Source organism: Haliaeetus albicilla, chromosome 8 (genome assembly GCF_947461875.1).
Source record: "Haliaeetus albicilla chromosome 8, bHalAlb1.1, whole genome shotgun sequence".
Lineage (NCBI taxonomy): Eukaryota > Metazoa > Chordata > Aves > Accipitriformes > Accipitridae > Haliaeetus > Haliaeetus albicilla.
Genome location: NC_091490.1, coordinates 39,510,532 through 39,523,599, shown reverse-complemented (window position 1 = coordinate 39,523,599; position 13,068 = coordinate 39,510,532). Strand labels below are relative to the sequence as shown.

At 54.3% G+C, this 13,068-nt stretch overlaps 1 protein-coding gene across 27 annotated transcripts in view; it reads left to right on the top strand.

Moving 5' to 3' along the window:
* Positions 1 to 13,068, top strand: part of TCF3 (transcription factor 3) — an 81,617-nt gene that overhangs the window by 42,192 nt on the left and 26,357 nt on the right. For 20 of the 27 annotated variants that reach the window (XM_069790086.1, XM_069790085.1, XM_069790090.1 and 17 more), the window contains 3 exons: positions 734 to 830; positions 9,304 to 9,371; positions 12,508 to 12,637. In XM_069790086.1, coding sequence (XP_069646187.1) covers positions 734 to 830; positions 9,304 to 9,371; positions 12,508 to 12,637 — 295 coding nt within the window. The remainder of the gene's footprint in view (positions 1 to 733; positions 831 to 9,303; positions 9,372 to 12,507; positions 12,638 to 13,068) is intronic. The other 7 variants (XM_069790109.1, XM_069790108.1, XM_069790111.1 and 4 more) reach the window with 2 other exon arrangements.

The following is a 13,068-nucleotide window of genomic DNA, read 5'->3' as shown; positions in this document are numbered from 1 at the left end:
CAGCCAAGTGGGTGGAGGGATCTCACCTGATGGGCTGTGCCTTCGGCAAAGCTTGATGAGCGCCCACCACGCACAGCTTTGGGAGCCCAAGGGGCCGACTGGGGCTCGCTTTGGGGGGAATTTACTACATTGGCCAACTGAGGCACCCTTGATGGTGATGGAGAGCATGGGAAGAGTTTTGCAGGGAAGGAGTAGAGGCTGCAACAGCGTGTAACTCGGGCCTGAGGAGGGGAAGAGAGAAAAGACATTAACTTAATTGAAATGGTGTTATTTTGACAGATGCTCATGTTTTAATGGGTTTGTGTGATTCATTTTTGCAATGGCACCTTTCCCTTCCCTTAGGTCAGTGGCGGAGCAGGCGCTGTGGTATCATTTCTCATTTTTATAGGCTTTCTCCTCGCCCGGCTCGGGGAGGGGGCTGCCTGGCTCTCACCTGGTGGGTGCTGAGCTGCTGGGTGAAGGCAGAAACTGCCTGAGAGCTGCCAGCATGAGGCAAACCCCCCATATGTCCCTGCTTTGGTGCCATATCCCCTCCTAATGCCACAGCCTTGTGGCTGCACTGCCTTGCTCTCCCTTGCTGTGAGGATAAGATCATTTCTGCGCCCTTTTTACGACAAGCCTTTGACTTTGACCCTTTCTGCTATGGGAGAGACTGAGCTCCGACAGCCTTGTGTTTTGGCATTTGGCTCGTCATCCCCATGCGCCCGACAGTAACTCTCCTGTGTTGCTTCAGCAGAGCTATGGCGAAGGCCCCCACTACGGCGAGCACAGGGACCTGCCGTCTCACAACAGCATATCTTCATCACCATTCCTGGGAGCTGGACTAGTGGGTAGGTGCCTTTCAGCTGCCTGGCGGGTGTGTGGTCAAAGCAGGGGAAATCTTAACGCACAATGGCGTGTGGTGGTGGGAGTGTTTGCACTGGCCGGTGTTGCTGTTCCCCATGTTGGACCCGCTCCAGAAGGCGTTCTCAAAGAAGTGGTTAAAGGAGCTGCCATCCAGAGGGTCTCATCAGTGCCTGACATGCGTGACAGCCGGCGTATTTTATGCACGTGATTATTTCTCCCTGCTTTACAGTAGCACCTAGAGGCAAAAGTGGAGATTGATGCCTGCCATGCTGGCACGGGATGAACTGAGTTTGCTCTTGGGAGCTGGTAATCAAGGGTGGAAAAGCACCAGGAGAGAGGGGGAGAAAAGACGCAGCTCATCATTAAGGTCTCGCAACAGGCTCGTGGCTGCTTTGCTTTCCAGCCTCGCAGCCCCAGGGCGGTGCAATCTCTGCAGAGAGCTGGAGGTGCTCCCCCTCGCTGCAGTGGGGTTTGGAGGGTCTCCTCTTGTGTCCTCCAAGGCTCCGGCAGCCCTGTCCGGCTCCTCCGTCGTTCCCTGCTGCAACTGGGCAGCATGAGGAGCTTATGGGGACCTGCTGTGCCAGAGACGGTGATCATGCGTGACCGGATGCTTGTGACAATTTACCTAGTTACCTCTCCCAGCTCAGGGGTGGGAGGAGAGATTAAGAGCAGAAAATATCCATCCTGAAGGGCTTAGAGAGCTCTAATGACATTAGGTCAGGAATTGGGGTTAGTCCTCCCCACCTTTGCCCACGCGGTGGTGGTTAAAACCCTGCAGCGAGTGTGGAAGGAGCGGTGTCGGGGCAGGGCCCCGCAGCTAGCTGTGTTTGCTCGTGGTTTGAAGGGTGAGGTTAGAAGAGGGAATTGTGTTTGAAACAGAAAATCCCCACCATGATAGGAGGTTCCTCCTGCGGAGCTGGTCGGAAAGGGGAAGAGAGGAGCGAGGTCATGCTGGGAAGTGAGCAACCACACGTTTGCTCCTCCTGGCTCGTGTCTGGGGTGGGGGGGGCTCGCTCTCAGCTCTGCTCCCCCCTTTCACACCTCTTGCTGTTGGGGGGGCGATGTTTAATTGCCCCTTGGGGGTCCTGCGCAGGCGTGGAAGAGTGTTTCCGAGCAGCTCCCTCCTGTCCCTCTGCAAGGGCGGTTATTCCTTCTCATTTTCTGCCCCAGGAGGATGTAAGCAAAGCAGAAGAGATGTTTCTTAATAAGACAGGGCAGCCTTGATGCAGTTCAGCAGGGTTTCTTGGGGGTGTGCGTGGGGGGGACCCATCCCAACCCGTCCCACACCTGGGGCCAAGGCAGCCTTGAGAGTTTCCAGCCAAGAAGGAGCTGCCCGGGGAGGAACACAGAGGTTTCCCCTTTGATGTGTGCAGGGAAGACGCGTTTGGCTTCCTCTCAAAGACAGGGCTCCCAGTCTTTGGCAAGCGCCACGGCACTCCCCAGCAAGGCTGTGAGCCCAACCGGTCCCCAGCACGTGGAGCTGGAGCTTCTGCTGCCCCGGCGGGTGATTTCCACTGGCTTGTCTCCGCAGCGGAGGGCGAGCTGCAGCCTCGCAGCCAGCAGGACGGCGGCCGCGCACCGTGCCCGAGGCTCGGGTGCCTGCCGGGGCTGCATCTCCCTGCGCTGGCTCAAGGTCTCAGCCGCTGGCCTGGGCGGTCGAGGGCAGCACCAGGAGCTCCACCACCAAAACAGGAGCTGGGGAGGCTGGGAGAGAGCAGCCAGGACGGGCAGGGCACTCCTCACATTTCAAAGTTGCTTTTGTTCCTAAAATTGAATGTGGTTAAAGTAGAAAACATCAATTCCTGGAGCAGGTTCCAAAATATATAAATAAATTTTGCTTTGCTTCTGTGCTCGTGTGCTGAGAGGGATGGACCTGGAGGAAGACCACAAGTGGGATTTTCTCTTCCTCTTTACCGAGCTGCTTCTGAAAACGTTTCAAGTAGCAAAATGATAATTGGAAGGGGAGAGAACGGAGAAAAGAAAAAAAAAAAAAGGTTTTGCATACAGTAATGTAAAAGCAGTGGCAAAGTGGGAGTGAAAGGTGAGTTTTGGAAATGTGTCACTTCAGTTGCCAGTCTCTGGTTTCCAGCAAGGTCCCCCATGGGGGGCAGCAGGCTGGGCAAGCTCACGCTAATGGGCCAACTGAGTGGAACCGGTGTCATTTGAAATGTGAGGAGATGTAAGGTGCAGGTTAGGATAGACATGTCTGGTGGTACTGGGTGGACAAAAGGTGCGTGAGACCATCATCTAAGCCCTTCCCCAAAATCAGAATTTTTATCTCTTTCCTACTTGACCTCTATTTCTTCAAGGAAGATCAGAAACTGCTGGAAGGAACATTTCAGGGGGAAAATGATCTGTGTTGGAAGTGATGGGCATGGCCAGCTAGAAAGGGAGACTGAGCTTTCATAAAGAAAACGTGCACGTCGGTTTCCCCCATTGGGGTGGACTCTGAGCACTGGTCTCTGCCAGATGCCACTCGGTTGGGGTGCTGGCCTCCTCCGGGAACCCATGCCCTCCGGCTTTTGTGTTTCATGAGTCAGTGCAGTGTCCCAGAGGCAGGCTGCAGCCAGCCATCCTCTAATGATGTGCATTAGGGACAGCGAGCACCCTTCCTGCAGCGAAGGGACACTGCTGGCCAGGCAGCACTTGGAGAAATGGAGCTAAACTGTGATTTTTTTTTTTGGCTCTATTTTCCACATGCATCTGGCAAATGGAAAGGAGGCTCCGCTCTCACCAGTCTTTGGTGGGCTGGGGAACTCCTGCCAGCCCGAGTGGTCATGTCCTTTTGAGGGTGGAGATTTCACCGGCCCCTGAAGGCTGATGGTGTTTTGGGGCCATGGTGTGCACGAGGAGGAGCAGGGGTGCAGCTGGGTGCTCGCCTACCCGCGTGAGCCATTTTGCCACTCACAAACTGATCTGACATGAGCAGGGGTGCGAAGAGAGAGATTTGGGAACTGCAGGGTGTAGTGGCTGTTTGGATAAGGAAGCAGTGGAATGTACAAGCTTGTTCATCCAAATTTCTTCCTGGCATGTCCCTGTGCCGGGAGCTGGATTTGCAGGGCCGGCCAGGGAAGCTCTGGCTGGAGGGTGGGTCTGGCTTGTGAGCAGTGGTGATCGTGCACGGAAGCAGCTCAGAGCATTGGTTTTAGGTGTATTTAGCTAGGGGTGCGGAAAATTGCAAGCAGTGCCAGGGTAGCAAAATCCATGAGGAGGGCAGGGCTGGAGGGATTTGCACGGCCCAGGAGAGAAGGAAAGTGGCTCTGAGTTTGAGGGGAGCAGGGCACTGCCAGCACATCCCCAAAACCCCTGCGGGACTGCATCCCTGCCTCTTATTCCTGCTTGCCTGTCCAGGCAGGTCCCTTGTGCCATCACCCCAGCCTGTGCCTTCATCCCCTGCTCAGGGTCCCCCTCCCAAGTGTGGTGTGGAGGGGGCTGCTCAGCTCCTGGGGAGGAACTGGGGGAGCACAGAGCTCTGTTGCGAAGCGCCGGACAGATTTAATCCCAGAAGGACAGCGTGCCTGCAAGCAGGCAGCAGTCCTGGCAGCGGGAGGTACCGGCACTGGTGGCATGGTTGCCTGCCTGCTCATCCGCGGGCAGCCCCAGTCCAACCCACTCGGGATTATCACAGGGTGCACGCCTAGTCCAAAACCGGTTTGAATTCACGTAGCACGCTTTGAAAGGAAAAGTACTGATTTCTATTCAGCTGGGCCACACAGATGTGGTATTGGGGGCTTATGGGCGTTCTTTAGATGAACATACAGCATCTGGCACGATGGGAGCTTGGCTTTGGGAGGCACCTTGAGCAGGAGAGCGGTCACACTGACGGCGGGACCTGCGGGTACTGCTCCCAGCGCTGGCCTTTCCCTGCCTTCAGAGCTCCCCAAGAGCTGTGGGTGACGCCGTTCATACGCTTTTTGAAGGGGACAGTGCGAGGGCAATCTGCAATTGGATGCTTTCCAAAGCCCAGGTTCTTTCTCTGCCACAGCTTCAGCTCTGCAAAGTGATGGGGAAAACCACAGCTGTCTGCAGGACTGATGGGGTGGGGAGCTCTGGCCTGTGTTGCACTGGATGGGATAACCTAAATTTAAAAAAAAAAAAATCAGTCAGTCCCTGAATGGAAATCCTGTCAGTGCTCTGAATAAAAATCACCTCAGGCTGCCAGACGGGGGGTCGCTGAACCCGATGAGCAGGGCGCAGTAGCAATGCATCACTCCCTCCTCCAAGTTTTCAAGCTTTGAGCCCTTGGTGCTGCTCCCCGGAGGACGAGTGACGTCCTGGTGAGGTCTGAGCATCCCAACCTCAGGAAGGGAGAGGTGATGGGGGACCATACCTGGCTGCCTGGGGTAGTGCCAGGACACAGTGCAGTGACGAACCGGCTCGTCCCAGAGGGTGAGGAGGGCTTTTCTTTTTGTTTTAAATCGCCAATCTTCAAAATCTGCCACTCTTTCACCATTCATCTTCAGCGGGGCAGGCGGGGGCGGGGGGGATTGCTTAAACAGCGGGACAACTGATAAGCCATAACAGATTTCTTTCTAGTAATTATTTCTAGTAATTAGCTTCTTTTCAGAGGAGTGTTTCTAATCTTGTGTGTATTGTGAGCTGTTGTGGATTGGGTTCTTCCTGGACAATGGTTTTAATCTGCCCACGGATGGGGTTTGTCACTGCTCCTGGTTTTTTAACATTTTTTTTTTTCTCACCCCTTTTAATCCCTGGCTGTGTTTTTCCTCCCCTTTTTCCCCAGGCCATAACTCTAATGGAATTACCAGCACGGGGCTGGGGGGTGGCTCGTGGTGGGTGGCTGTGCCATGGCCAGGGCGGTGGGGGCTGCACCGGGGCTCCGTTTCGGAGTGTGCAGACGAGGTGATGCGGGGACACTGGTGTGAAGTCCCCACGGGCTGGCAAGGAGTGTGGGGCACCGCTTCTTGGCAAAGCACCTGCCTTCCTCCTGGCACGCTCTGGCAAAACCCGTAGGCAGCATTGAATCGCCTTTTCTTGGCTTATTTGTTGAGTGGGGATTGTCTTGGGGAGAGAAATGGCAAAACCACAAGTTTACTTAAAAGCGTGGTTTGCTTTGTTGGGAGGTGAGATGCTGCCACGGTCCCAGGCACCGAGGCCAAACTCTGCCGCTGCCGGAGCTGGCGGCAACCCCGGGAAAGAGGAGTTTTTATTCTGCCACCTTGTCTCCAAGCCCGGGAGCAAATCTGCCTTTGGGAGGAGAGAGCGCAAATGGTGCGCAGGGGTTTCTCTGCAAAAGCCCTGGGTGAAGGCAGGCCTGGGGGAGGCTTCGTCTGAGCCTGGCACAGCCGGATCCTGCAAGAGAGAACATGCTGGTGAGAGGAGAGAGGTTGGGAAATTGCTTATTAAGCAGGGTTGAAGGCAGCACGGGCAGAGGAAGGAGCTGGTGGGGGTGGAAAAGGCAGGAGGGGGATGCCAGGACTCGCAGCAAAGCAATGCCATAAAGAGCTGGAAATACTAAACGCTCCCAGCCAGTTTCTGGGTATGCCTTGTTCAAGGTGCCCTCTGCCGTGCTTCACCTTTGCGTGCTAAAATTTGCAGAGGTAAATCCAACAGATAGGATTTCCAAAGGAAACCCCTTTCCCATTCAAGGGATTTATTCCCAGTATCTTGTGATTATTTCCCGCCCCCCCTCCGAGATCCCTTAACACCCATCTGCAGCTTTTCAGTAATTCCGTTGGGAGCGAGATGGCATTTGGAGGGATTTCTGGCGTTTTCTGCTGAAAGCTGCCTCTCTCCTGGTCCTTGCTGTGGTCCTGGGGTTTCGCCACCTTTTCTGGTCGGTGCTCCTGGGCTGGGCCTGTGAAGGAGCGACTTGGGCGAGTTCAGTTTGCTGCCTGTGCCAGCTGGCATCTCCCTGGCAGCAGAAACAGCACCTTCTGCTGGCAAGTTCAGCTTTTGCCTGTCCAACTTGTGGACTTTTTTTTATTTCAATAAGCTAGATACATTCCAATCCAGAAGAGTTTGCCTTTCTTCCTTCTGCCTTGTTTTCCTAGACAACTAAATGCAAAATTTCTACTGCTGAGGTTTTTGCTGCTTTTTCCCCTTTTTATGTGATGACGAAGGGGCTGGGGCTGGCCAGGGGGCTGCCCTCCTTTTCCCAATTTCCCCTATCCATCAAGACACCCACCGATCCAAGCGTGCAGCAGATAGTTGGTACCAAGCACGCTTGCTGTCCCATGTGAACCGAGCGAGGCATGAAAGACCCTCAGGTGAAGGTAGTGGGTTTCGGAGCAATACGGTGCAGAGCTGGCACTGGGTTGCAGCCCTTCATCTTCCTCCGCACGTGCCAAGAGCCCTGTGGTTCAGGCTCCGAGGTTATCTGGTGACAGCAGAGGCGTTCGGCTCGGTGCTTCGCCGCTCGAGCCAAGTGTGGAAGCAGCAATATATTATCAGATGGGAGGCCTGGCTGTTGCTGACCAGATAAACTAGTGTGGCATTACCCTGTTTTTCCTCTGGTTTAGGAGTAATCGCAATCCACCCGATGCCACAACCTGTTGAGTTATTTGTGTAACGTTGCCAGCGCTGCAGCAAATAGAGCTGCTAAGCTCTTTTAAAAATTAGGTCATTTAGGAGATCCGTCCTCTGACATTTTGACCTTTGTTTACTTAACGTTTAAGCCTCTGAAACGAAACGGCAGCGGCGCGCAGTGTGTCCAGCTGTCACTGGAAGCGAGGGGCTGTGGGATGCTGGCGTGCCGCGCTGCGACCCCCGGCACCGTCGGGAAGCTGGGGAGGTGTCTCGGGTTTGGGGGTTGTAGCGGGGGAACCCACTCTGAAATTTTGGGTTGAGTTCAAGGCCCCCATGCTAAGGTTGCAAAACCGAGCAGTCTCCTCTCTCTTCCCATCAGTCTGCCCCTGTGCTTCAGGGGGGCTGGTTTGGGGAAATTTGCCCCCCCCGCCCCCCTTCGTCTGCTCCCCAAAATTTCTTAACTGGGTGTGGAGCTGCCTGCCAGCCCAAACGTCGCCGTGGTGCATTAACCTGCATCGTAGCAGGCTTCGGTGATGGCTTTAGGTTAAGCAGATTGGCAAAGTCCTCCCCCTCCCAATTTTGCTTACTAAGCCAGACCGGAGGCAGGATGCGATTGCCCCTTTTCGGGGAAGGACTTTTGCCCGGGGGGTGGTGGTGGTGGCTGGCAGAGCCCAGCACCTCCCGGCCACATCATGGGCAGAGTCCCCTGCGCTGGCACGAGGCAGCTGCCGGCAGGACCGTCCTGCCCTGGGTTCAAAGCCTTTTTGATCATCATCTCCCATTTTCCTCTTCCTTTTCCCTGGTGGCACTGTTAATAAGCTGTAATTGACAGCAGGGAAAAATTCTGCTTTTTTTTTTTTTAATGAAGAAGTGCCTGTTCCCCTCTAGAAAAGTGCCTAATTTTGCTTTGGGGAGGCGGGGGGGAACCCCAAAGCAGACTGTTGTGCTTCTGGCTGCCCCTGGCACTGTGTAGAATTATTCCCTTTCTCCCTGGCCTGGGGTCCTTCCCTGGGGCTGTCCCACTGCCCTGGCACCCACGGGTGGTGCTTGCACAGACTGCGGTGTGCTCTGGGGTGGTGACCACCAGGGAAGAGACTGCAAGGACATTTCAGAATGGAAACATTTCACCATGTGTGTTGGGTTTCTTTTTTTTTTTTTGCCCCCCCCCCCCCCCCCCCGAAAACACTATTTTCAGCAGCATGTGGGCAGGGTGAGGTTGAGCATGTTTGATAAAAGCCGTTGCTGGGTGCTAAAGTTCACTTGGCAGTGCTGGGGCACGTGGGTTCGGCTCGCACGGGGCTGCTCCTGCACGGCATCCCGGTCAGCAGGGATGCTCTGGCTGCGACGAGCCCCATGGTCCCGGAGGAGCCTGGCTGGTGGGACCTAACGGAGGGGGCTTGGAAAGGAAGGAAAGGCTTTTCTGTTGAATGGCCTGCTCTTTAGATCTGGTTTTTGGAAAGTTGAATCTCCACCAGGAAAGGGGAAGAAGGTAATTCCTGCGCTATAAGGAGCAGGAGCTCAGCTCCACACACTGCTGCTCAGCATGCGCTGAAATTGTATTTCCTATCGTATGGAAAGCACCCGCAGAGTCTGGTCACTCATGCCTGGCTTTCAGTTTGCTCTGTCACTGCCTCTGCCAAATTTGGCTGGCTTTTTTTAATATGTCTGGAGGGATTTTTTTTGCTCTGGTCTGACACTGCCAGTTTGCATGGCCACAAGCACTTCCCTGCATTGCTGCAGTTTTGGGGTTTTGCTGTTTATGGACCAGCCGAGCCCTGCTGTCCATGAACTTAAAAGAGCTCCTGTTTTAGCAACAAGCTATTATGGGAGGCAGTCACCTCTGCAGACAGGCAGGAGGAAGCTGTGTTACGAGAGCGGGCTTCGCACCTCGGGAGGACGGGTGTGGGGGTGCACGCAAAACCTCCCTTTCCCTCTTGCACAAAACCTTGTCTTTTCTTTCCTCCACTGTAGGGAAGAGCAGTGAAAGAGCCTCGTACTCCACGTTCGGAAGAGACACAGGGATGCCAGGACTAAACCAGGTAACGATAAAATGCATTGAGACTTTTTGCTTCATTTACTGGCTAAGCTGCTAGGAATGAGAGCCTGGGAATGAAAAGGAACCTGGTGGTTTGCATCTCGTCTCTCTGCACAAGGTCCTGGAAAGCCTCTGCTCTGCTCAGAGACATCTGTTGAGTGTCGGGGGCTTATACAGGTCTGTGTTGCTGGCTCAGAAAAGTTGTCAGAGTTTAGAAATGGGGCTGTAGCAGCTTCTCAGTTCTTTTCAAAACCTCCTCAGACTCACTTATTTTATTATTGTTAATCCTGTTTCTAGCTGATTTGTATTTAATCAGATATGACCTAGCCAACACTGCCCTCGGAGGGAGTTTCAGTAAGTCGGATCCAAGCAACACCTTTCCTTGTGTCAGGGTGGCTGTTGGCAGACATGTGCCCCGGGAGGCACCTTCTCCCTCCAGCTGCCTGCCTCGGGGTTCTCACTTTGCCTCTGAGCACCATGCCTGGTGCTGCATGCTCTCCCTCCCCAACTAGCATCCCTCTGTACCCTGGCCAGCATCCCCATGTCCCCCCACTCGCCAGCTGAGGGGAGGGAGAGTCCCCAGGATGGTTTCTGTGCTGTTGTAGCATCATTTCGGTGGATATCGGGCAGTGTTTTGGTTTTACGGTGGTGCTGTTGAGGCAGGACCTGCAGCAGATGCTCCTCTCCACAATCAGGGAGGGACACGGCATGGGAGGGCTGCTTCTTGCAGCAATAACCCTGTCCTGTTGGGTCACCCCGTGTGAACCCCGGCGGAAGGACCAGGGCTGTGCCATGGGGAAAAACTTGCTTCCTGTGGGGAATACCACAGGCGTAAATCAGAGCCCGGGAACGCAGTCGACCAGCCCTGAGATAATCTAGCCTGCTACCACCAGCATCCAGAAATAGTTTTTCTGGAAGGAGCGAGTACCTCCGCTTTGATGTGTTGCTGCAACTGCCCCGTCAGTGCCTGAGCATGGCCCCGGGGAAACAGTCCCACCATTTTATTCAAGGGAGCAGCTTTTGGCAGGACAGCTTTTTATTTTATACATGTACACACACACATATTACATGTTTTAATTTTACACAAATTTGTCATAATTTCCTCTTCTCTGAACTGAGGATGTTTCCTTTGCTGAAACAGCTGTGCTGGCTGTCTGTGCCAGAGTGGATTTAATTTACCACTGAAGCTGCTAAAATAAAAATGGGACAGATGCCAAGCCTTGCTTTTTAATGTTACGGTTTTGCTGGGGTTTCATGGAGGAGGGGGAGATATAAGGTAACAGAAATGGGCTAGGCAAATGGTGCCGCGGGCCGGGAGAGGCCCTGGCGCGGGCGCACGGGTCCGGATCGGGTGGCAGAGCAGGAGACGGAGCCCGTTTGATGTGGAGGGGAGACAAAACCCCTCTTGTGCAGGGCGGTGGGAGGCGAGCGGGGCCGTCTGCACGCTTGCTGTGGCCCCCAGAACAGTTGTTGCTTCTGGCTCCAGTTTTGGGGGGGTTGACCTGTTTTTTTTTTTTCTTTTTGAGAAGCGCTGGAAAATTGTCCAGTGACAGATGCCCTGATGGGGAGCACGTTCCTCCCCAAAACACCCTTCTCAGGGGCAGAACTGTGGTTCCCCCCTCGTTTAACCCTTAACCATGTCCAGAGGCATCCCCAGGGAGAGGGAAGGGGAAGAAAATCCCTTTCTCTGGGAAATGGCCTTAAAATCTCAGTGCCTTTCTGGAGGTACCCACTGGAGGAGGTGGGCAGCAGCGACCCAGCCCTCCAGGATCTCCTCCAGGATGCTGTGTCGTTTGCTTTTCTTGGCCGTGCTGCTCCGTGGCGCGTAGCGGTTTCAGTGCAAAGGTAATATGACCGGTGGAACAGATTGCAGGAATTTCACCAGCTGTGAATACACGAGCTCCTCTTTCCCTCCCCGACCCCTTTCTGGAGATGGAGTTTTAAAGTAGTGGGTTTTTCTTTCCAGTTTCTCAAAAGCCTGAAATCCTCCTTTATTTCAATGTGTTGCCCTCAGAAGATGGGTCAAAGCTAAGCTTTTGTTACTTAAAGGCCCTTTGCCAGCCCTCTTAAATTCCACGTAAATACATTTAACTTTCTCCTGAGGTGAAAGGGGCAATGCCGGTGGGTGTGCTCCCAAAGCAAAGGCGTGCTTGCTCCATCCCGGGAGCCAGCGAGCATCCCAGGCTCCGGCTTCTGCTGGCTCCGCGCTGCTTCCCAGAGTGCCCAAGGTCAGCTGGCGTAAACACGAGGGAGGAGTTTCCTCTTTTTAGAAAGAGGGATTTGACTTTTCCCTGATAAAATGCAAGAGAGAACCACCCCCAGCAGAGGCATTGCAGCTCCTCATCCACGATGGGTCCGGCTGCGGATGGGAGAGAAACCGTCAGTGCTGGCACCTTGGGCTGGGGGGGACTGGGAGAGGCACAGTCAGGTGGGCTGCTGAGATGTGACGCTTGTGAGATGTGACAGGCTGGAGGCTCCTGGGTTTGCCGGTGGGTGAGCGCTGTATCTGTCCTGTGCCGTGGCCAGGTCCCCGATGGCATCGTGGGGGCGAGGGGCAGCACGGGGCCATTCGGTGGGATGTGCTTTTCAAGGATGGGTGGACACGTTGTGCCCATCAGGTCTGACCTGCGCCGATCACATCAGAAACTGTAATCCCTTGCTGTAAAACCTGGGAGGTGGTGAGGGAAGAGTTTTGTCCCAAGTAAGTCCGTGAGGCAGGTGGGGAGCGCTGCGTAAGGAGCCCCTCAGCCTGACGGTCACCTCCTCTTTGCCTTCAGCAGGCTGGGCTGATAACACGGTCGGCAGGGTGGGCAGCGAGGTGAGCGTGAGACCGAAATGCTCCCCACCATGGCACCTGCTAGTTCGCATCCTTGGTTTGTAGACAGGTTCCTTGCTGGGGTCCAGCAAGGAAACACAGCTTGAAAGACCCTTTTCTAATTGCACATATGTTCCCCCACCACTATCCCCATATTTACGTATTTGTTTTTCCTTCTGCCCCTTTGGCTTGTCATTTCCCCCCCCCCCCCGCCTCGGCTGAATTTGTGTGAAGGTGGCTCAAGGCAGCTCTGTTCTCTCCCAGCAAGCACAGTGATTTTCCAGTGTAATTACATGGAAGGGCTTTTCTGTCTCCTTGTTTGCAGACTGGTTTCCTGCCCAGCGAAATGGGAATTGCGAGTCCGAGCACGCTTTCCCCCACTGGGGTGAAAGGGGGGTCTCAGTATTTTTCTTACCCCAACAATCCTCGCAGGAGAGGTGCTGAGAGCAACATAGGTAAGTCGCTTCGTGTCACCCTCAGGTGCCGTTGTTCTGGTTTGTCCTGCAGCTTGGTCAGGCAACCGCAGGGGCTGTTGACTGGGTGGGCGCCCGTGTTGGGTCTGCTTTCAGGAATGAAAGCACTGATGTTGCCATGTGGGCACGTAGGCGTGAATTTGGCATTTTCTTTTTTTTGGAAGGGGGGGGAGTGTATATATATATGTAAAATTAAAAAAAAAGGGGGTGGGTGGGCTCAGAATCACGTAGAATTTCCTTCTTTCTTGAAAATACCAGTTCGGTGAAAGCAGCTCGTGGCTTGAGGTTCTTCTAAAAATGCCTCCAGCTAGACTGCACATCAGCAGTCGTTCCTGGAAAACCCTGTGCTGCCTTCGAGGCTGTTTTTATGGCTGGTGGCTGTCCTTGGAGTCCCTGTCCTGCTGCAAGCAAAC